This window comes from Phacochoerus africanus, chromosome 8, assembly GCF_016906955.1.
Source record: "Phacochoerus africanus isolate WHEZ1 chromosome 8, ROS_Pafr_v1, whole genome shotgun sequence".
Lineage (NCBI taxonomy): Eukaryota > Metazoa > Chordata > Mammalia > Artiodactyla > Suidae > Phacochoerus > Phacochoerus africanus.
This window is the reverse complement of record NC_062551.1, coordinates 93,491,181-93,514,324: the sequence shown is the minus strand read 5'-3', so window position 1 is coordinate 93,514,324 and position 23,144 is coordinate 93,491,181. Positions and strand designations below refer to the sequence as shown.

General features: G+C 47.0%; 1 protein-coding gene across 1 annotated transcript in view; it reads left to right on the top strand.

The window, feature by feature from the left end:
* The window catches only part of INPP5B (inositol polyphosphate-5-phosphatase B), a 59,702-nt gene that overhangs the window by 25,614 nt on the left and 10,944 nt on the right, over nt 1–23,144 (top strand). The window contains 10 exon segments of the mRNA XM_047793413.1: nt 4,876–4,972; nt 7,349–7,516; nt 8,593–8,694; nt 10,246–10,360; nt 10,955–11,071; nt 13,016–13,203; nt 14,659–14,770; nt 17,590–17,699; nt 18,883–19,018; nt 21,847–21,957. Of these exon segments, the coding sequence (XP_047649369.1) occupies nt 4,876–4,972; nt 7,349–7,516; nt 8,593–8,694; nt 10,246–10,360; nt 10,955–11,071; nt 13,016–13,203; nt 14,659–14,770; nt 17,590–17,699; nt 18,883–19,018; nt 21,847–21,957 (1,256 nt within the window).

Sequence of the window (23,144 nt, the reverse complement as noted above, 5' to 3'; positions counted from 1 at the left end):
AGGTGTGAGGTAAGGAGGTGTCATTTCAAAAGATAAGGAGTTCCTTTTGTGGCACAGTGCTAATGAGGAACCTGGCTAATATCTATGAGGATTCGGGTTTGATCCCTGGTCTCACTCAGTGGGTTAAGAATCCGGCATTGCCGTGAGCTATAGGGTAGGTCACAGATGTGGTTAGGGTCCTGCATTGCTGTGGCTGTGGAGTAGGCCGGCAGCCACAGCTCTAATGTGACCCCTAGCCTGGGAACTTCCATATGCCACTGGTGTGGCGCTAAAAAGGACAAACAAACAATTAAATGGTTTGGGTATGACTGGATTGTGGGAGGAAAGAAGAGATTTGAGTGGAGATAGAAGATGGGCCTGGAAAGGTAGTCAGGGCTAATGATAAAAGTCCTTCTGTGTAAAACTTAGAGGCTTGGGTTTTGTTACAAAGGCTATTGAAGTTATTGAGGGATTTTTACGGACAGGAAAGACCTCACATTTGTATTTTATTCTAGCGATTGACAGAATGCACTGGAGGGGGTAAGAATGGCTGCAGGGAAATCACTGAGTGTGCTTTCCAGAAATATTAAGGGCCTGAGCCAAGGCACGGCAGTGGGGATGGGGAGGTCAGATAATACGAATGTTTAAGAGAGAGGATTTGTAGGACTTGGTGACCAGACATGGGAGAAAAAGGGGGAAAAAATCCCAGATGTCACCTGTTAGGTCGGGTGCCAGGGATTGGAGGGGATCTGAGCTTGGAAAAAAGGCAGAGTGGGGAGTTTCTTTCTTGGCGCAGCGGAAACGAATCCAACTAGGAACCATGAGATTGTGAGTTCTATCTCTGGCCTCGATCAGTGGGTTGAGGATCCGGCGTTGCCGTGAGCTGTGGTGTAGGTCGCAGATGCTGCTCAGATCCAACGTTGCTGTGGCTGTGGTGTAGGCCGGCAGCTGTAGCTCCGATTGGACCCCTAGCCTGGGAACCTCTGAATGCCGCGAGTGCGGTCCTAAAAAGCAAAAAAAAAAAAAAAAAAAAAAAAGAAAAGGCAGAGTGGGGAGTAGAGAAGCAGGAGAGGAGGAAGGGCAGGAAGCTGTGGCCAGAGAGGGAACTGTGAAGCTGTGGGATGGTCAGCTTGGTAAAGAGCTGCTGACAGCCAGCTTCCGTGCCCAATTCAGGAGAGACGAGATTCCGGGAAGACTGCCCTGCGGCTGGGAATCCCCCGAGTCATGCCTTAAAGTTTCCATACAGTGTCATGAAAGAAGATGTTCCAGTTCTTTCCAGACTGAGTCCAGAAAGAGATATGGGGTGAGGGCATCAATGAGATGTCGGCCAGCAAGGTGGTTTTTCCATTGGGCACAATGCCCACTCCTGGATGGAAGCTGAGTCCACAGGGACAAGCCGTTTGCCACCAGGAGATGGCTCAACAGAGTCCCCAGAAAGCAGACAGGCAGAAACAAAGCTGAACTGTTATTCCTGAGCTTGCCTTTGCATGTTGTAAAGCCCCATGAGATATTTTAAAAGTGCCTGTTTTATAGATGAAGAGGGTAAGACCAAAGATAGGAAGTAACTTGTCACACAGGAAAATGATGGTAGAGCTAAACTTCAACTTGAGTTTCCTGATACTTGCATTTAACACATTGAGTACCTGCTGTGCACCTGCTGCTGCTCCAGATCTCTGGGAAACAGCATAAAGATGACAACGTCCCTCCCTCCTAGAGCTTACATTTTTGTGGAAGTGGCATCTAATAAACTGATGAATACATGGAAGATTTAGTATCAAATGGTAATAGTGCTCAGGCATGGTCTTGTCCTTAGCAAGCTTATAGGCTAACTGGGGAGACAGTTACAATACCCAGCAATCAAGGCCATGATGGGAGAAGGACAGGAAGCTATGGGACATCTGTGTCAGGGCATTTGACCACTCTGGGAGGAATCAGAAAAGTCTTCTCAGGAGAAATAGCCTCTAAGATGGGCCCTACATCAGGGGTTGGCTAACTGCAGTCCCCCAGGCCAAATGCCTGCTGCCTGCTTTTGTACACCCATTAGGTAAGAAGAGTTTCTACCTTTTTTCTTTTTTTTTTTTGGTTGTTGTTGTTGTTGTTTTTTTTTTTTTTTTTTTTTTTTTTTGTCTTTTTGCTATTTCTTTGGGCCGCTCCTGCGGCATGTGGAGGTTCCCAGGCTAGGGGTCAAATCGGAGCTGTAGCCACCGGCCTACGCCAGAGCCACAGCAATGCAGGATCCGAGCCTCGTCTGCAACCTACACCACAGCTCACGGCAACGCGGGATCGTTAACCCACTGAGCAAGGGCAGGGACCGAACCCGCAACCTCGTGGTTCCTAGTCGGATTCTTTAACCACTGTGCCACAACGGGAACTCCCCTTTTTTCTTTTTTTTTTTTTTTAACCACACCCCCAGCATGTGGAAGTTCCAAAGCCAGGGATAGAACCCATGCCACAGCAGCAACCCAAGCTGCTTCAGTAACAACACCAAGTCCTTAACCCTCTGTGCCACAAGGGAACTCCTCTACCTTTTTAAATGTTTGAAAAGAATTAAAAGAGAGGAGTTCCCGTCGTGGCGCAGTGGTTAACGAATCCGACTAGGAACCATGAGGTTTCGGGTTCGGTCCCTGCCCTTGCTCAGTGGGTTAACGATCCGGCGTTGCCGTGAGCTGTGGTGTAGGTTGCAGACGCGGCTCAGATCCCGAGTTGCTGTGGCTCTGGCGTAGGCCGGTGGCTACAGCTCCGATTAGACCCCTAGCCTGGGAACCTCCATATGCCGCGGGAGCGGCCCTAGAAAAGGCAAAATGACAAAAAAAAAAGGAAATAAAAGAGAATGATAATTTGACATGGGGCAATTATATAATATGTGAATTTGTCAATGACCATAACGTTTTATTGAAACACTGCCATGCTTATTTTTGTTTTACACTGTGATGGCAGAGTTGAATAGTTCCAAAGACTGTGTGGCCTGCAAAGCCTAGGGTTCATTTACCCTCTGGCCCTTTAAAGAAAAAGCTTACTGACTCTTCAGCCACAGGATGGGTAGGAGTTAGCCGTGAAAAGCAGAGTGAGGAAGGATGTTGGTTTCTGATGCGATCTTTGTATAACAGCGGTAACTTCAGTATCCTTGGAGTATGGCATTCAAGAGGCCGTGCGTCTCAGGGGACTGTGGTGAGCATGTGGCTGGAGAGGTGGGCAGGATCCAGCCTGGGAAGAGACTTGGCAGCCGTGTTAAGGGGTTTGGATTTAGCCAATGGGACGCTTTTAAAAGGCTTTAAGCCATGTCATCAGATTCACTTTTTTGAAAAATCCTCTGGCCACAGTGTAGAGATTGGATTAAAGAGGGCTTGGTTGAGAGATGGGGTGGGGAGTCTTAGTTGTTTTTGTAGTTGTTCCAGGAAGTGGTTGGTAACCTTGACTAGTACAGTGACACTGGGCGTAGGAATTGATTGATTTGAGAGGCAGTTAGGAGACAAAATTGAAAGTTCTTGGTGACTGTTTTTTTTTGCTTTTTAGGGCCACACCTGTGGCATATAGAAGTTCCCAGGCTAGGAGTCAAATCAGAGCTACAGCTACCAGCCTACACCACAGCCACAGGGATTGAACCCTCAATCTCATGGTTCCTAGTCGGATTCGTTTCTGCTGCACCACAACGGGAACTCCAAACGTCCTTGGTGATTGGTTAGAGGCCTTAAATGTAATTATTTTCATGTTTGAGATGATTGTGTGTGTTTGTTTTTTCCCTCTGATTCCTGTGAATGCTTACTTGACAAATCTGTGTTTAGTAACAGTTTTCAGAGCAGAATTCCTTAGAGATGTTTCACGCCCCTCGGTGTTCCTTGTACCTTGTGTATCAAGACAGCATCTCTCTGTGGCCTCTTCATGCTGGTCTCTGTTGATAAGGGATCTGCCTGTTTAGGAACCGAGAAGCAGCAAATTGGCAGATGAATTTTCGTCTTTTGGTTTATCTTGGTTTAACAGCTTTCCCCAAATATTTCTCCGTTGCTCAAGTCCTTGGGCTCCTTGGTTTTTCAAGGTGCTATGTTAACAATGACAAACGCTTCTCATGCTCTAAGGCCCTTAGAACCTTCCCGATTTTATTCCTCTGACCTTTGCCTTTTTCCTCCTCGGAACTGAAGTCTCACTCTCAGTAAATTGTAGTAACATTGCCACGTTATATTTTATAATATGTTGTGTGGCTTTCAGAGTGCTTGCGCATGTGTCAACCTTTCGAGCCCTGCAATAAAGCTGCGAGGAAGGCAGGAAAGGTCAAGTTATTGAGACCAGTAGAGGTGAGATGGTTTACCCCAAGTCAGAAGGCTAATAAGTAGCAGAGCTGGTGATGGAACTTAGGTCTCTCTGCAGATTTCTTCGCTTTGTTTCCTCTATAATGTACTCTGTCTCTAAGAAAAGGGGGTCAGACTAGCTGTGAGAGTTTTGTGTTCCACAGTAAAGACATTGGATGAAATACTTTTTTTTTTCCTCTCTAATGCTCGGTGGAAGCTTCATCCAGATAACAGCTTAGGCCTTTCCTATACTTTCAAGCAATATGTGAACCACCTGTCACCTAGACCAGAGTTTGAGAGGCTGAGATCTGTATTTTTTTTTTAGTGCCTCACCTGCGGCATATGGAAGTTCCCAGGCTAGGGATCCAATCGGAGCTGCAGCTGCCGGCCTACACCACAGCCGCAGCAACGTGGGATCTGAGCTGCATCTTCGACCTATACCACAGCTCATGGCAACGCCAGATCCTTAACCCACTAAGCAAGTCCAGGGATTGAACCTGGACTCATGGATGCTTGTCAGATTCATTTCCACTGAGCCACAGCAGGAACTCCACTGCGGTCTGTATGTTAAAGTGTTATGTAACGATGTTTGAATTTCTTCCCCTCCCCTCAGGTGGTCCTTCCTTTGAGGATTCGAGGCCAAATGGGAAGGGCCTGCTCGTGGACCAAAGTTCCTGGAGTCAGGATAAACCAGAAAACTTGCTCCCAAGGTAATGCAACTCTCCTCTCACTTGTGTCTTTTATTTTTTATTTTTATTTATTTATTTTTTAGGGCTACACTCATGGCATATGCAGGTTCGTACGCTAGTGGTTGAATCAGAGCTGTAGCTGCTGGCCTACATCACAGCCACGGTAACATGGGATCCAAGCCGTATCTGCGACCTACACCACAGCTCATGGCAACATTGGATCCTTTACCCCCTGAGCAAGGCCATAGATCAAACCTGCGTCCTCAGGGATACTAGTCAGATTCATTTCCACTGAGCCATGACAGGAACTCCCACTTGTGTCTTTTAGGGCTGGGGTTTTCCTCACTGTAGAACCGATGCCACTACTGTGCGTGACGTACCCTGTGCCTAAGAGATGGTAAACTATTATTGCGCATTTACTGTGTGTGCCAGGCACCATACACTTACATGGATATATTCTTTTAACCTAAGAGGCAATACCATTATTTTCTGTTTTACAGCCAAGGAAACAGGTAAAGAAGAGATGTTATGTAACTCATCCAAGATCCAGAACTAGCAAATGGCAGATCTAGGATTCAAAAGTGGCAGTCTAACCCTGCATTAGAAATGTAGATTAGAAACATTTTGGGAGTTTCCGTCGTGGCTCATGGTATCCATGGGGCCTCAGGTTCGATCCCTGGCCTCTCTCAGTGGGTCAAGGATCCGGTGGTGCCCTGAGCTGTGGCAGACGTGGCTTGGATCCCAAGTTTCTGTGGCTGTGATGTAGGCCGGCATCTGTAGCTCTGATTGGACCCCTAGCCTGGAAACCTCCATATGCCATGGGTGCGACCCTCAAAAGACAAAAAAAAACAGGAAACATTTTGATTTCTCCCTCTCCTTCTTTTAGGTGTTTTCTGACTCTGAAGATACTTCTTTTTCCCCATTTTTATTTGCTGCCTTTTTTTTTTTTTTCCTGACGGGCTGTTATATTTAGTGTGTACCCCAGCGCCCCCTACTGATCATAGTCGCCCTGGTCAAGATAAAAATTTTCTGCTTTGGAGTTCTCGTCATGGCTCAGTGATTAACGAATCCAACTAGGAACCATGAGGTTGTGGGTTCGATCCCTGGCCTTGCTCAGTGGGTTAAGGATCCGGCGTTGCCGTGAGCTGTGGTGTAGGTCACAGACGCAGCTTGGATCCTGCATTGCTGTGGCTGTGGTGTAGGCTGGCAGCTGCAGCTCTGATTAGACCCCTAGTCTGGGAATCTCCATGTGCCGAGGGAGCGGCCCTAAAAAAGACAAAAACAAAAATTAAAAAAAAAATTATTTTTAACTTATTTATTTTTTAAAAATCTCTTGGAGTTCCCATTGTGGCTCAGTGGGTTAAGAACCCAACTAGATCCATGAGAATGCATGTTTGATCCCTGGCCTCACTAAGTGAGTTAAGGATCTGGAGTTGCCACAAGCTGCAGTATAGGTCGCAGATGCTGCTCGGATGTCACATTGCTGTGGCTGTGGTATAGGCCTGCAGCTGCAGCTCTGATTCGACCCCTACACTGGGAAACTTCTCTATGCCACAGGTTCAGCCTTAAAAAGAAAACAAATAAAAAAATCTCTTAATGTATAACTTTATCTGTTTATTTATATATTTATTTTTGTCTTTTTAGGGCTGCACCAATGGCATATGGAGGTTCCCAGGCTAGAGGTTGTGTCAGAGCTGTAGCCACTGGGTTAAGGCAACATTGGATTCTTAACCCACTGAGCAAGGCCAGGAATCGAACCTTTGTCCTCATGGATACTAGTCAGATTCGTTTCTGCTAAGCCACGATGGGAACGCATCTTAATGTATAACTTTAATTTGACCCTTTTAAAAAAATTAACTAATTCTTTTAAATTGTTCATTTACAATATTGTGTTCATTTAAGGATTACAGCAAAGTGATTCGGTTATTCGTATATGTATATATATATATTTTCAGGTTCTTTCCTTTTATAGGTTATTATAAAATATTGAGTATAGTTCCCTGTGCTGTACCGTAGATCCTTGTTGGTTATCTGTTTTAGATATGGTAGTGTGTATATTAAGCTGAGTTCTAATTCATACTCTGCTACCATCTGTCTGCATGAATCATTGATGATGCCAGGTCTCATTTTTCTCATTGGAGAAATGAAGGGATTAGATTATCTTCCCAGCTTTCTTTCTGGTCTGAGATTCTATGAACTTATCTCTGGACCAATATAGTGTACAAGCAACAACAAGTAAGTTTACTTTATTCTCTATAGAAAGAGTGTTGTTTGAGCAAATAGTTCGCTTTAGCCTTTGTAGTCTTCTGTGGTTCAGATGCTCGCGTGTGGAAATGTCTAGCCTTATCTTCATCATCAAAAATATGATAAAAACATTTGTTGTTGTTGTTTTTCTAGACAGAATAAATCCAAATCTGAAATAACCGACATGGTTCGCTCCTCCACTATCACAGTAGCAGACAAGGCTCATATTTTATCAATGCGGAAGTTTGGACTGCGAGATACAATTGTGAAATCACATCTAATACAGAAAGAAGAGGACTATACCTATATCCAGAACTTTAGGTAACTGGATCTTAGACTGTTTCCACAGCAAAATGATCCCTCAGCTCTCTGAAATGTAAGTGTTCCGCCCATAGTCAGGAATTGAAAGCAAATCCTCTACAGCGTCTCTCCCATCATTTTCTTTCTTGCTTTTTTTTTTTTTTTTTGGCTGCATCCAGGGCATGAAGAAGTTCCTTAACCCACTGAGCCACCAGGGAGCTCCTCTCCCATCATTTTCTGTTTTCTTTTTTTTTTTGCTTTTTAGGGCTGTACCCATGGCATATGAAAGTTCCCAGGCTAGGGGTCAAATAGGAGCTGTAACTGCCGGCCTACACCACAGCCACAGCAACACGGGATCCAAGCTGCATCTGCAATCTACATCACAGCTCGAGGTAACACTGGATCCTTAACTCACTGAGTGAGGCCAGGGATCAAACCTGCATCCTCATGGATACTATTTGGGTTCTTAACCCACTGAACCACAACGGGAACTCCTGCCAGATCTTTTTAAATCATTACATTGGGCCTACAAGACAAAGTAACATTGCTTCTAGTGATATAAATAGTGAATTGTGTGAATTGTGGTGAATATTGGTGTTACTTTCCTTCCAAAAGTGGTTACCAGGGTACCTTTCATTTTTTTTTTTTTTTAACTTCAGAGGCATCTGCAGTAAACAGTCCTTTTGTGGATTATGGCTCTCTAATGGCTGTGAAAACTAAGTAGGAATGTTTAGAGTGGGCCTCAATTGTTTGAAGTTATCACAAAAGCAACAAATATCGCAGCAGACTGCAAGCCACCCCTTGGTGCCACAGGCATTGATCTAGGTTAGATGTGACATTTCTTTTCTCTTTTTTTTGGTTTGCACAATGCAGCGGCTTGATGTGGGATCTCAGTTCCCAGACCAGGGATTGAACCCAGGCTGCAGCATTAAAAGTGCCAAGTCCTAACCACTAGACCCCCAGGGAGCTCCCTAAATGTGGCAGATGCATGTCCTTCAGTCCAGAGAGACTGAACCTAGGCAGCATCAGCCTACGGTATTTTCCCCTCACCGTCCACAGTCCTCCTGAATGACTGACTTGATTGTCTTTGGCCACAGGTTCTTTGTGGGAACATACAATGTGAATGGACAGTCCCCCAAGGAGTGCCTCCAGCCCTGGCTCAGCCATGGTGTCCAGGCCCCAGATGTGTACTGTGTGGGGTGAGTGCTTCTCTTCCAGCTGCCGTTGCCTTTTCAAAAATGCATAGCTGTGGCTAAAGGGGTGGGGACATGAATACATAGCTGAAGCTTCACAGCAGGGGAAGGGATTGAAAAATGAGCGTGTGCGTAAAAACAGCTGCTTCTCTGTTTTTCTTTTTCTTTTCTTTTTTTTTTTTTTTGTCTTTTTGCTATTTCTTGGGCTGCTCCCTCGGCATATGGAGGTTCCCAGGCTAGGGGTTGAATCGGAGCTGTAGCCACTGGCCTACCCCAGAGCCACAGCAACTCGGGATCTGAGCCGCGTCTGTAACCTACACCACAGCTCACGGCAACGCCGGATCGTCAACCCACTGAACAAGGGCAGGGACTGAACCCGCAACCTCATGGTTCCTAGTCGGATTCGTTAACCACTGCGCCACGACGGGAACTCCTCTTTTTCTTTTTTTTTTGTCTTTTGGGCCACACCCACGGCATATGGAGGTTCCCAGACTAGAGGTCCAGTCGGAGCTGTAGCTGCTGGCCTATGCCATAGCCACAGCAACGCCAGATCTGAGCCACATCTGCCACCTACACTCAGCTCATGGCAATGCCAGATCCTTAACCCACTGCATGAGGCCAGAGATGGACCTGTGTCCTCATGGATGCCAGTCGGGTTCGTGTCTGCTGAGCCACGATGGGAACTCCTGCTTCTCTGTTTGATGTGCTTCCCCATCGTAAACCCATTTCTGGCACTGTTAAAGTGATGTGCTTGGCATTTGAATGCTAATATTGAATTTTGAGCACAAGCCTCTTAAAATCCATATGCCTTGATAGTTCCTGCCGTGGCCCAGTGGGTTAATGATCAAGCGTTGTCTCTGTGGTGGCTCAGGTTTAATCCCTGGCCTGGCACAGTAGGTTAAGGATCCTGTATTGCAGCAGCTGTGCTGTAGGTCACAGCGGCAGTTCAGAGTATATCCCTGGCCCGGGAGCTTCCATATGCTGCACGTGCAGCGGAAAAAGAAAAAAACAAAAATTAGTGCATCTTTAACTGAATTTCATTAGACATTCAACATTTTGTTGGTCACAAAGCAAAAATATCTTTTGCCAGGGAAGGAAGTTTAGCTTAAAAAAAAAAAAACAAAGCCCCATGAGTCAGTCATTTTTTTCTCCATGCCCACTGTCTTCTCACCCCTGTCCTAGGCACTGCTGATGGGGAGGGGGCAGCAGAGAAGCCCCTAGGGTAAAGTAGAAAGGGCCTAGGGTTTGAAATGTATATAGACCTAGGTTTGAAGCCATTCGCCACTTGGCGCTTGTGTGAGTCAGTGACCTCAGATGTAAAGTGGAGACGCGTGAACTGCTTCAGGCTGGCCGTGAAGATGACAGGGGCTGCTGCTTGTGAAGTACCCAGTTAGTTCCTTGGAAAGTAGTCCCCTTGTCGCCAAGTGTTTGTTTTGTTCCCTCTGGAAGGTCCTGCAGTTTAGCTACAAAGCTAGGCCCTACACACCCGATCCAATTCGAGCAGGAGTCATTTTTGGACATTACCGTTACTCTCTGACTGGTTGCTTCTCCTAACAGGTTCCAGGAGCTTGATCTGAGTAAGGAAGCCTTTTTCTTCCATGATACCCCAAAGGAGGAGGAGTGGTTTAAAGCTGTATCTGAAGGTCTTTATCCGGGCACCAAATATGCCAAGGTAAGAGAGGAGTCGGGGACCTTCCGATTTTCTGTTGCCATGCAGGGAAACGCCAGGAGAACTTTTCACTTCCACGACTTGTATCAAAAGCCAGTCCTAATGATCCTGCAATTTTCATTTTGTCTCTGGGTGGGAGAGAGGCAGGTCTTGGCACTTGTAGGCTGTTGAGGTTGTCACGGAGTATGCTCTGTGAGTCATTCGGGTGACTACCCTGTGCCCTGGCGTGGAGGGGATACAGCAATCATCTCAGCCAGCTTCCAGATCACTTTTCTTTTCTTTTTTTTTTTTTTTGTCTTTTCAGGGCCGCACCTGCGGCATATGGCGGTTCCCAGGCTAGGGGTCCAATTGGAGCTGTAGCTGCCAGCCTACGCCACAGCCACAGCAACACCAGATCTGAGCCGCATCTTCGACCTACACCACAGCTCACGGCAACGCCGGATCTTTAACCCACTGAGTGAGGCCAGGGATCAAACCTGCCACCTCATGGTTCCTAGTCAGATTTGTTTCTGCTGTGCCATGGCAGGAACTCCCTGGACCACTTTTCCTTCCAACTCCTAGTTAATGCTGTGACCTGAATGTTCGCCTCTTTTCCAGGTGAAGCTCATCCGACTGGTTGGGATTATGCTCCTGTTATACGTCAAACAGGAACATGCAGAGTACATCTCAGAAGTGGAAGCTGAGACAGTGGGGACGGGGATCATGGGGAGGATGGTGAGTTTCCCGGCTGGTACGTGGTATGTGGAGGGCCTTGGTACCTAAGGTTTTTTTTTTTTTCTTTTTACTGCCATACCTGCAGCACATGCAAGTTCCTAGGCCAGGGGGGTCAAATCGGAGTTGCAGCTGTGGCCTGTATCACAATCACGGCAACACTGGATCTAAACTGCCTCTGTGGAGTTCCCGTCGTGGCGCAGTGGTGAACGAATCCGACTAGGAACCATGAGGTTGCGGGTTCGGTCCCTGCCCTTGCTCAGTGGGTTAACGATCTGGCGTTGCCGTGAGCTGTGGTGTAGGTTGCAGACGCGGCTCGGATCCCGAGTTGCTGTGGCTCTGGCGTAGGCCGGTGGCTACAGCTCCGATTCAACCCCTAGCCTGGGAACCTCCATATGCCGAGGGAGCGGCCCAAGAAATAGCAACAACAGAAAGACAAAAGACAAAAATAAATAAATAAATAAATAAATAAATAAACTGCCTCTGTGACTCACTTGATCCTTAACCCACTGAGTGGGGCAGGCATCGAACCACATCCTCACAGAGACAATGTCAGGTCCTTAACCTGAGTCACAACAGGAACTCTGTTGGTTCCTAAGGTTTTTTTTGTCTTTTTTTTTTTTGACCGACCCACAGCATATGAAGTTCCTGGGGTAGGGATCAGATCTGAGCTGGAATTGTGACCTTTGCAGCTGTGGCAAAGCCAGATGCTTTAACCCACTGTGCTGGGCTGGGGATTGAACCTGCATCTGGTGTTACCAGATGCTGCCAATCCTGTTGAGCAATGGCGGAAACTCCAGTCCCTAAGGTGTTTTTTTTTTTTTTTTCCCTTAGGGCCCCACCTGTGGCATATGAAAGTTCCCAGGCTAGGGGTCAAATTGGAGCTATAGCTGCCTTCCTACACCTCAGCCACAGCAACACCAGATCTGAGTTGCATATGTGACCTACACCACAACTCACAGACCCGCCGGATCCTTAACCCACTGAGCGAGGCCAGGGATCAAACCTGAATCTTCATGGATCCTAGTTGAGTTCGTTAACCATTGAGCCATGACAGGACCTCCCAGTCCCTAAGGTTTTGACTCTGCTTCTTATGGTACCATGACTACACGAGTCCCAGTTTGAGGGTGCTGGCTTTATCAGATGAACTGTGTACCCTTGTGACCTAGCAGGGATAGAATGAGCAGACCATTTAGAAATTAGTGAAGTAATACTGGCTGATTTGTCCAACTAGCCTGCACCCTTGTGTCCACTCCACCCCGGGGCCTCCAGCAGACCCTCCCATTTAACTAATGACATGTTGCAGAAACTATGTTGGTCACCAGGGAAATGAGAGAATGCTGATCATAGGTTTGCAATTTTCTCTTCTTCTCGACGCTATTAAAGTCCTGCTTTTGGAGTTCCCGTCATGGCTCAGTGGTTAACGAATCTGAGTAGGAACCATGAGGTTGTGGGTTCAATCCCTGGCCTTGCTCATTTGGTTAAGGATTTGGCATTGCTGTGAGCTGTGGTGTGGGTCGCAGACGTGGCTTAGGTCCTGCGTTGCTGTGGCTGTGGCATAGACCCGCGGCTACAGCTCCAATTCGACCCCTAGCCTGGGAACCTCCATATGCCGTGGGAGGGGCCCTAGAAGAGGCAGAAATAAATAAGTAAATAAATAAAGTCCAGCTTTTAGGTTCTACCTTGAGAGCTTAGCTTCCCGTGGGTAAGGCAGAGGGTATGGTTTGCCTGCGATTTCGTGAAAAGTGGGCTCACCTTTGCCGGTGATTGGCTAGCTGTTCTGCCTTCTTGGATTTGCTTTCCTACCTGTAAAATATAGACCCTAGCGCTATTTTCCTTACCTTCCAGGTTTATGATGCAGACTAATTAAGAGAAGACATTTTGAGAGCCGGCGGGTTTAAATGACCATCATACTGAAGTTGTGAACGTTTTGGCTCCCTTTCACAGGGTAACAAAGGGGGCGTGGCGATCCGGTTCCGGTTTCACAACACCAGTATCTGCGTTGTGAACTCCCACCTGGCAGCCCACACGGAGGAATACGAGAGAAGGAACCAGGACTACAAGGACATTTGTTCCCGAATGCAGTTTTGTCAGGTGGACCCAAGCCTCCCCCCTCTCACCATCAGCAAGCACGAGTGAGTCCAGCCTTGCACCCCAAACAGCACATCAGGCCCGGTGTGCGGAGTCATGGGCCCTCTGTGTCATTAGGGAGGGAATGGGGAAGGCTTCCCACCACCTCTGGAGTGACAACTCCAGCCAGCTCTCCTTTCCACGTAGATTACATCTCTTGGAAATTTTTAGTTTCCCATCCTACCATCTGGCAGACCTCTAGAATCTTTCTCAAATGCCGTTTGTTCCTGGAAAACACATAAGATTTATTTTATTGATACAGCCTCATGAGGGAAGCCCCCACCAGGCACGAGCGTCTCAGGCGCAGGGCGTAGAAGTGTGTTTCAGGATCCTGTCTGCCTCTTCTCTCCAGAAGCGTGTGGAATGGAGAATTGGGCTGCCCTGAGCTGTCTTCACTGGGTCTCTTTTGCCTCAATTCGACTTCACAGAGCCATCGTTGCAGTTGCTTGGAGCATGTTGTGCTGATCTTTGTTCTCTTTATTTCATTGCTCTCTAATACTTGCTCTCTGTCTAAATTCAAGGCATGTTGGAATTTCAGACTTCACAGTAATACTTGAAGCTTGTGCCCCTTCTTTTATAGCAAGGAGGAAGCCACTAGGGCCATGGTGTCTGCCAGCGTGGACACAGAGCCAGCTTCGTCGCGTCTGCTGAGGTGGTAGAACTGTCTTGAGCTCATTGGTGTTCTGGAAGCTGCCAGGATGGTCTTCCTTCTCCAGGGAACCTAGCATGGGCTGGGTCTTTTGTTCTGCTGACCTTGCAGCATCCTAGTTTGTGAGGCTGCAGCTTGCATATCAGTTTGTCTGCTCTTAGCATGTGTCTGCATTTGTTTTGGTGGGTGTGTACTGCCATGCGGATTCTCTCATGACCTGGTTCTTGGCTTCACATCGAGCAGCATCGGTCTTTATGGGATGTGCATTGTTGCTTGGGAACATCCCATTCTCATTTCCCCAAAGCAGCGGGTGTGATGAAACACCCGTCACACTCTGCAGAGGAGCCAACCCATGATACGGTGGTGGTTGACCCCAGACTCCACTAGTGAGGTTGAGCTTTGTTTCAGAGGAACCCAGCTCCAGAAACAAAGGCTGAGAGTGTGTTTTGTGGCCTGGCATGTGTCTGGAGGCAGAGGTGACATCATGGCTTCATCTGGTTTGAGGTCCCTGAGTGATTGACAGGACGTCCAATACTTGATCTTTTTTGCCTCTTCCCAGGAATAAGTTCTTGTCTTGCTTTTAGATCTTATTAGACTATCCTACCAGCCATACAAGAATAAAATAGTCAAGGAGAAGCAGAACTGTTTACAGTGAACCTGGACCAAGATAATTGAGTAAGCAGCGTGTTAGACACAGTGTTAGATGGGATTGTGCATAGAGGAGAAGATTTCCTGAGTCCCTTTCCCACCCAGATCCCTAGAGGCTGACGTCCCTCCTCAACCCTGTGACCTTTGTGCTCTGTCCTCACAGTGTGATCTTGTGGCTGGGGGACCTCAACTACAGGATAGAAGAGCTGGATGTGGAAAAAGTGAAAAAGCTCATCGAAGAGAAGGCCTTTCAAACCCTGTATGCGTATGACCAGGTACCAATGGCCGCCTGGGCCTTCTTCAGGCAGCTGCCCACCCCCCGACCAGAGGGCACAGAGAAGCCTGGCAGCCCAGCTCTCAGCGTCTTCTTCCTGGTCATAGGAGGTTCCCCTGAGGAGCAGATGCCCATCTTCCTTCCTTCCATCTGTAGCTCTCACCACCTGCCCCCAGCTGTCTGCCCACTGGCTCTGCCCTCGAGGCTTATCCCCCCCCAACCCCCTGGGCAAGTGCACTCTGCTCTCCCTCTCCCCCTCCTCCTCCCTCTCCCCCTCCCTCTCTCTCTCCCCCTCCCTCTCTCTTGCCCCTCTCTCCCTCTCTCTCCCCTTCTCTCTCTCTCTCTGTCTCTCTCTCTGTCTCTCTCTCTCTGTCTCTCTCTCTCTCCTCCATGCATTCATTCATTCATTCAGTCATTTGAGTTGAGGCCAAAAGGGAACCAAGCTTCTCATGACGAAGATCCTTGGTGTATTTAAGATGATTTGCTAATGTTTCAAATGGGCCTCCCGCTCCCCACCCCGGTCCTGCTCCTCAGCCCCCAGCCTTGCCCAGTGTGAACCAGCACTCTTTTTCCACGTGGCTGTCTTGACTTCCTGCAGGAATAAGCTCTGTATCCTTCCATTCTCGACCCTTGTCTGCGGTGGTGTTCCTTCCTCAGAGCCTTAGCCGTTTCCCAGGACAGGAGAAATCTGTTCCCCCCGACCTTCTTCAGGTGCTCCTCTCAACAGGTCCCGAAACTGTTCAGGCGGTCAGAGTTGTTCAGAATAACTGTTCAAGGCCTTTTTCTTTTTAGTCTGTATCTCCCTTTTAATCACCTTCATGATGTCATTCATCTAAATCTTCCTGTTACTTTTACTCCCCCACCCCCCAGGGCAGATCAATTGAAGGGAGAAAAAAAAATCTCAATTTTATGATGTCTTTCTTTATGGAATAATTTCTTTATTGGCTCATTTTTCTCCTCTGCTCCTTCCTTGGTAAATTATTCTCTCTAATCCCCCTTTCAGCATTAACCCAGTCTGTGCTATAACTGTCGGTTCGTTGCCTCTATTTTCTGGACTGCAGCGTTCTGTTTTCCCTCGTAGTTCAATGCCATCTCCTCTGGCCTTCTTTTCTGGTCTTTTTTTTTAAAGTAAGAGTACCAATTTTCTGTGTTTCCCTGCTTTCCAGCTGGTTTTAAGGCCTATATTCACCCATTTAAGAATTATCTTACACTGGTACCTAATGATATTATTTCCTATTCCTTCCTCCTTAATAGTTTTTTTTTTTTTTTAGGAATTCATATTTTAGGGAATATGTCAACTGTTATCTCCTGGATAGTTGAGCTTATTTCCAGAGTTAGAGCTGACAGTTCTTCACTCCACAGAGCAGGCAGGAACACCTGCTGAGGAGCAGCTCTTAGAACCAGCTCAGCGGCAAGGATGCTAGTTATTATCGTAGCGTGGCGGGCACTGTTCCAAGTTGACAGTTCTTTGCAGCAGTCCTGTGAGACAGATTCTATTATAAATCCAAATTTGACAGCTGGGAAAACCAAGGCACAGAGCTTCCCTGAGTTCATATAACTAATTTGACAAACTCCTTTGAAAACTTGTTTTCATTTGGAGTTCCAGTTGTGGCTTAGCTGGTTAAGAATCCAACATAGTGTCCGTGAGGATGTGGGTTCAATCCCTGGCCTCGCGCAGTGGGTTAAGAATCCAGCATTGCCCCAAGTTCTGGCATAGGGCACAGATGTGGCTCGGATCCAGGGTTGCTGTGGCTGTGGCCGTGTGGTATAGGCCAGCAGCTGCAGCTCAGCTCTGATTCCACCCCAGCCCGGGAATTTCCATATGCCGAGGGTGCAGCTTTAAAGGAAAAAAAAATAGGAGTTCCCGTCATGGCGCAGTGGAAACAAATCCGACTAGGAACCATGAGGTTGTGGGTTTGATCCCTGGCCTCGCTCAGTGGGTTAAGGATCTGGCATTGCCCTGAGCTGTGGTGTAGATCGCAGATGTGGTTTGGATCCTGCGTTGCTATGGCTCTGGCGTAGGCCAGCAGCTATAGCTCTGATTCAACCTCTAGGCTGGGAATCTCCATGTACCTCGATCGCAGCCCTAAAAAGCAAAAATAAAATAAAATAAAATAAAATTTAAAAATAAAAGAAAAAACCAAAAAAACTTGATTTCATTTAAGTTTAATTTGTAATAGATTGGGTGTATTTCTATTATATATTTCCACGTACATGGAAGTTCCCCTTTGCTTTCTGGATTGTATCTTTCCAGAGCTTTCTTTTTCAGCCACACCCATGGCTTATGGACGTTCCTCTGTCATGGATTGAATCCAAGCTGCAGCTGCAGCCTATGCCACAGCTGTGGCAACACCAGGTCCTTAACCCACTGTGCTGGGCCAGGGATCGAACCTGAGCCACCACAGAGATAATGCCAGATCTTTGAACCACTGTGCCACAGCAGGGACTCCTCTAGAGCTTTTTCTATGCAGTTCTGTCCCTCTGCATAATTGGAACAGCTGTGCTACCCAGAGGAAGTGTTTAATAACTGGAAGAGAAAAAATGTCCATTGGTACCTCATCCTCAAGGAACATACTCTGACCCCTTGGATGAGGGTATGTTTTTATAAGAGAGCCTTAAAAACTGTCTAACAGAAGAACAGGTAGAGGACCACCCAGCATGCTCCTCTTCCTAGGAGTTAACTAACTCAGGATCATACGGAAAAGCTTTCTCATGGGCCTTGCCTTTAGGTTAGGGTTTGGATTCCAGTCTGATTTCCTTTCCTCTGCTAATTCAATTTCATCCTGAGACTTTTTTTTCCCCTTCCATCCTCTTGCATAGCTGAGAGCTCAGGTGGCTGCAAAGGCTGTCTTTGAAGGCTTCAGCGAGGGTGAGCTCACGTTCCAGCCCACCTATAAGTATGATACTGGCTCCGATGACTGGGATACCAGGTACGTTAGGGGTGGCTTCAGACAGCTGAGCCAATGACAATTCAGAAAGTTACAGAGAGTTCCCGTGGTGGTTCAGTGGCAATGAACCCGAGTATACACGAGGACTCAGGTTCTATCCCTGGCCTTGCTCAGTGGGTTAAGGATCTGGCATTGCTGTGAGCTGTGGTGTAGGTTGCAGATTCGACTCTGATTTGACCCCTCGCCTTGGAACTTTCATATGCCGTGGGTGCGGCCCTAAAAAGCCAAAAAAAAAAAAAAAGAAAAGAAGAAAGAAAGTTATGGAAGCACATGCCCTCATGGACCTAGAGAAGAAGATAGAAGATTTCCTGTCACTTCTTCCCCATATTTCACCCTTGGATCAAACATTTTCGCTCAGAATTTGTTCATTAAGCAGCCTGCCTTCCTGCCCGTTTTCTTGTTGACTGCCTTAGTCTTTGTTCCGTGATAATTCTTCTTTTTTTTAATGGCTGCACCCATGGCATATGGAAGTTCTCGGGCCCAGGTTGAACCCATGTCTCCACAGCAAACCAAGCCACTGCAGTCAGATTCCTAACCCACTGCACTATGGCAAGAACTCCCATAATAATGGTTGAGACTCATTTCCCCTCCAGCCACACTTAGGGTGATATGATGATTCCAACAAACTTAGCCTGTACTTGGTCGTTACACAGTAGTTCATGTATTTTTTTTTTTTAATACCCATGGGGTGCCACACACTTTTCAGTAAGTATAGTTTATTTGTATTATCTTATTTAATCTTCTCAACAACCCATCGAAATAGATATGATTTATTATCCTCATTTTATAGATTGGGGAACTGAGCTTCCCAAGCAGCCAAGCCTAGAAGCAGAATTTGAACCCAGACAGTAGGAATCCATGACCTGTGTGGACCACCATCTCTGAGGACCATAGAATGCCCACTCTCAGATACCTTTGACTCTGGCCTGATCCCCAGAGGAGGGTAGAGAGCAGAACATCATTCTGAACCATGCTTTGGCTTTGAGCTTTCACAGATGTCTTGGGTGGCACCTGCAGGATACACTTTACCCCTCGGTGGGCTCAAATCACCCACCCTCTCAGATCACTGGCCCCTGCACCATCATCCCCGGCTGAGCCCAGACACTCGCCAGGCGGCAGGTGCTGCTGAGCCTGGGAGGATTGCAGTGTGGGCTTTGCTTTTCAGTGAGAAGTGTCGTGCTCCCGCCTGGTGTGACCGGGTCCTCTGGAAAGGGAAGAACATCACTCAGCTGAGCTACCAGAGCCACATGGCCCTGAAGACCAGTGACCACAAGCCCGTCAGCTCAGTGTTCGACATCGGAGTAAGTGGGTGGTGGGTGCCTGTTGTCATCATCCTCTAGGGAATTGGTTCCTACAGCCGAGATCACTTTTGTCTCTCTGGTCTCTGTCCACTTTGAGTGCCAGGAAGTGCCTTTAAAGGTTTTTTTGTTAGTTTTTATTTACTTTTTTTTTTTTGGTCTTTTGCCTTTTCTTGAGCCACTCCCACGGCATATGGAGGTCCCGAGGCTAGGGGTCGAATCGGAGCTGTAGCCACCGGCCTACGGCAGAGCCACAGCAATGCAGGATCCGAGCCGCGTCTTCGACCCACACCACAGCTCATGGCAACACCGATCCTTAACCCACTGAGCAAGGTCATGGATCGAACCCGCAACCTCATGGTTCCTAGTCGGATTCGTTAACCACTGCACCATGACGGGAATTCCTTTATTTACTTTTTAAATTAAGGTATAGTTGATTGACAGTGGTGTTGGCGTTTCCTGGTGGCCTAGTGGTTAAGGATTTGATGTTGTCACTGCTCTGGCTGGGGTTTGATGCCTGGCCCAGGAACTTCCACAAACTGTGGATGCAGCCAAATTAAAACAAAGAAAAAGGAGTTCCCGTTGTGGCTCAGTGAATTAGGGACCCCATGTTGTCTCTGTGAGGATGTGGATTTGATCCCCGGCTCTGATCTGTGGGTTAAGGATCTGGCATTGACGAGAGCTGTGGTATAAGTCGAGGACGATGCTCTGATCCCAAGTTGCTGTGGCTGAGATGTAGGCTGGCAGCTGCAGCTCTGAGTTGGTCTGTAGCCTGGGGACTTCCATATGCTACAGGTGCAGCCATAAAAAGCAAACAAGTTCCAGTAGTGGCTCAGCAGAAATGAATCTGACTAATATTCATGAGGATGCAGATTTGATCCCTGGCCTCGCACAGTGAGTTAAGGATCCAGCATTGCTGCAAGGTGCAGCATAGGTTGCAGATAAGACTCAGATCCCAAGTTGTTTCCAAAATTGTGCCATTATATGCCATAATGATCACTCTTCATATATACCAGTGTGGCTATTTCTAGAGAATGAAATTCCTAGAGGTAAAATTAGTAGTTCAAAGAAAAATGTATTCTAAATTTATTTGAGCCTGCTAAATTATCCTCCCAACAATCCCTACCATTTTAAACTACCAACCATGTGTGACCTGATTTTCCCACAAGCTGGCTAATACTGGGTTTTATCAGTCTTTTAAATTTTCTGCCAACCCAGTGAGGTAAAAGAGAAAGCTACTCGTAAATCACATTTCCCTGATTACCAGCGAAGTTGAACGTCTTTTTTTTTTTTTTGCTTTTTAGGGATGCACCCACAGCATATGGAAATTCCTAGGCTAGGGGTCAAATCAGAGCTACAGCTGCTGGCCTATGCCACAGCGACACCAGATCCAAGCTGCATCTGCGACCTACACCACAGCTCAGGGCAATAGTAGATCCTTGACCCACTGAGCAAGGCCAGGGATCGAACCTGCATCTTCATGGATACTGGTCAGGTTTGTTATTGCTGAGCCTTGATGGGAACTCCTTCAACACCTTTTTATTTATTCTCCTTTTCTATCTCTTCTTTGGCGACTTCTGCGTTTATCTTTAGAGGACCAATTCTCAAAGGTGCAGGTAGTGGCACATCAGGATCTATGAGGGTGCGAGTGGTTTGAAAAAAAGCCTGATTGAGAGTTCCCCAGTGACTTAGTGGTTAAGGATTTGGTGTTGTCACTGCTGTAGCTCAGGTTCAATCCCTGGTCCAGGAACTTCTGCATGCCATGGGCATGGCCAAAAAAAAAAAAAAAAAAAAAAAAAAGGAGAAAGAAAAAAAGCCTAATAAATGTTATAATTAAAGTTTTATTATTGGAAAATGATAAAAATTGTGTTTATAATTCAAAATACAGGAAGGAAAGCCTGACAAAATCTTCTTGGCTGATGGAGCACAGGTTAAAAGGCCCAAGAAATGCTGCTTTATTTTTTTTATTTTTTATTTTTTTGTCTTTTTAGGGCCTCACCAGCAGCATATGGAGGTTCCCAGGCTAGGGGTCATATTGGAGCTGTAGCTGCCGGCCTACACCACAGCCATAGCAATGCCAGATCTGAGCCATGTCTGCGATCTACACCACAGCTGGATCCTTAATTCACTGAGCAAGGCCAGGGATAGAACCCAAAAACCTCATGGATTCATTTACACTGAGCCGCTGTGGGAACTCCAGGAAATGCTGGTTTAAATCAAAGCCCCAGGAGTTCCTGCTGTGGCTCAGTGGTAATGAAACAGACTAGTATCCATGAGAATGCTGGTTCCATCGCTGGCTTTGCTCAGGTGGTTAAAGACCTGGCCTTGCTGTGAGCTTTGGTGTAGGTTGAAGACATGGCTCAGATCCCACATGGCTGTGGCAGTGGCGTAGGCAGGCAGCTGTAGCTCCTATTCGACCCGTAGGCTGTGTCACATGATTTGCCCTAAAAAAGCAAAATAAACTAAAATAAATGAAAGCCCTAGAGAAGCTCCTCACGGCAGGCCAGTCATAATAGCCAGTATAGCAGAGCCAGACGCTGGGCATCTTGCTGCCCTGGGCTGAAGACCTGGCAGAACTGCCAACCAGGCTTTTACTCCAGCATCTTCTTTCTGCTAATCAGGGAGCAGTTGATTTTTAGCACAAGCTTTGCCTCTTGGGGAACCCTTCTACCTCTATTGTTAATTGGATTCTTTATTCATTAATTACATCTATTTCATATTCACTCAGCTGCTCTCAACTGCTATTTCCCGATGCCGGGAATGTCCTCTCTTTTGGAAGAGAGGAAGTTGGCAGAAGGCAAGGCACTCAGTCTCTGCTCTCTCCCTTCCAGGTGAGAGTCGTAAATGAAGAGCTTTATCGGAAGACTCTGGAGGAGATTGTTCGCTCCCTGGATAAGCTGGAAAATGCCAACATCCCTTCTGTGTCCCTGTCCAGGCGAGAGGTAGGAAGGACGTGCTAAGGCATCAGGCTCTTCTCTTCAGAGAATGTAAACCTCATCTCCTAGGGCTCAGAATTCCAAGAGGCACCTGTCGGATTACTGGACTCTAGTCTTCCTTGATCGGTTGCTTCTCGATAAAGTGAGGCTGATGATGCTAGCTGACAAGAGAGGGATTGTTGTTGTAGATTTTGTTCACCTCCTGATCTTCAAACCAGAAGCCAGTAACTTTTTGTGGCTCATATATTTCATCCACACATGGGCCATCCATGAGTTAAATTACAGCATAGAGGATCCAAAGCGTGTCTCTTCGGATTTTTGCATAGCTGCTCTGTATTCTTGCCTTGGGTTTGTCTTCCTACTGATACTTTGAAATTAAATTAAGTCCAAAGTTTTGAATATGTATGAGTTGAGGGGAGGGAAGGCAGTGGGGAAAGGTAATGGGTGTTGGGAGAAGCCAGGTTAGGGCTAAAGGTTTTTCATAGACGTGCCACAGCATAGGAGTTCCCGTCATGGCTCAGCGGAAACGAATCTGACTAGCATCCATGAAGATGCAGGTTCGATCCCTGGCCTTGCCCTTGGGTTAAGGATCTGGTGTTGCCGTGAGCTGTGGTGTGGATCACAGACAGATGCGGCTCAGATCTGGTGTTGCTATGGCTGTGGTGTAGGCTGGCAGCTACTGGTCTGATTCAACCCATACCTAGCCTGGTAACCTCCACATGCTTTGGGTGTGGCCCTAAAACTATGAAAAAAAAAAAAAAAAAGAAGAAGAAGTGCCACAGCGTAGATCACTCAGAATCAATACCAAAAGGTCAGTTAAATAAGAATTCATGGTGAGGGCAGTTTTAATGCCCCATTCATCCAGCTACTTGGAAGGATGAGCTTGATTTTCATGTTTCAGAGGTGAATTTGTGAAGGATGTATTGGAAATGGTCTTTGGGTATAGAATATGTAAACTTTGGAGTTCCTGTTGTGGCGCAGCAGAAACAAATCCAACTAGGAACCATGAGGTTGCGGGTTCGATCCCTGGCCTCGATCAGTAGGTTAAGGACCTGGCATTGTCATGAGCTACGGTGTAGATTGCAAACACAGCTCGGATCTGGCATTGCTGTGGCTCTGGTGTAGGCTGGCAGCTGTATCTCTGATTTGACCCCTAGGCTGGAAACCTCCATATGCCGCGGTTGTGGCCCTCA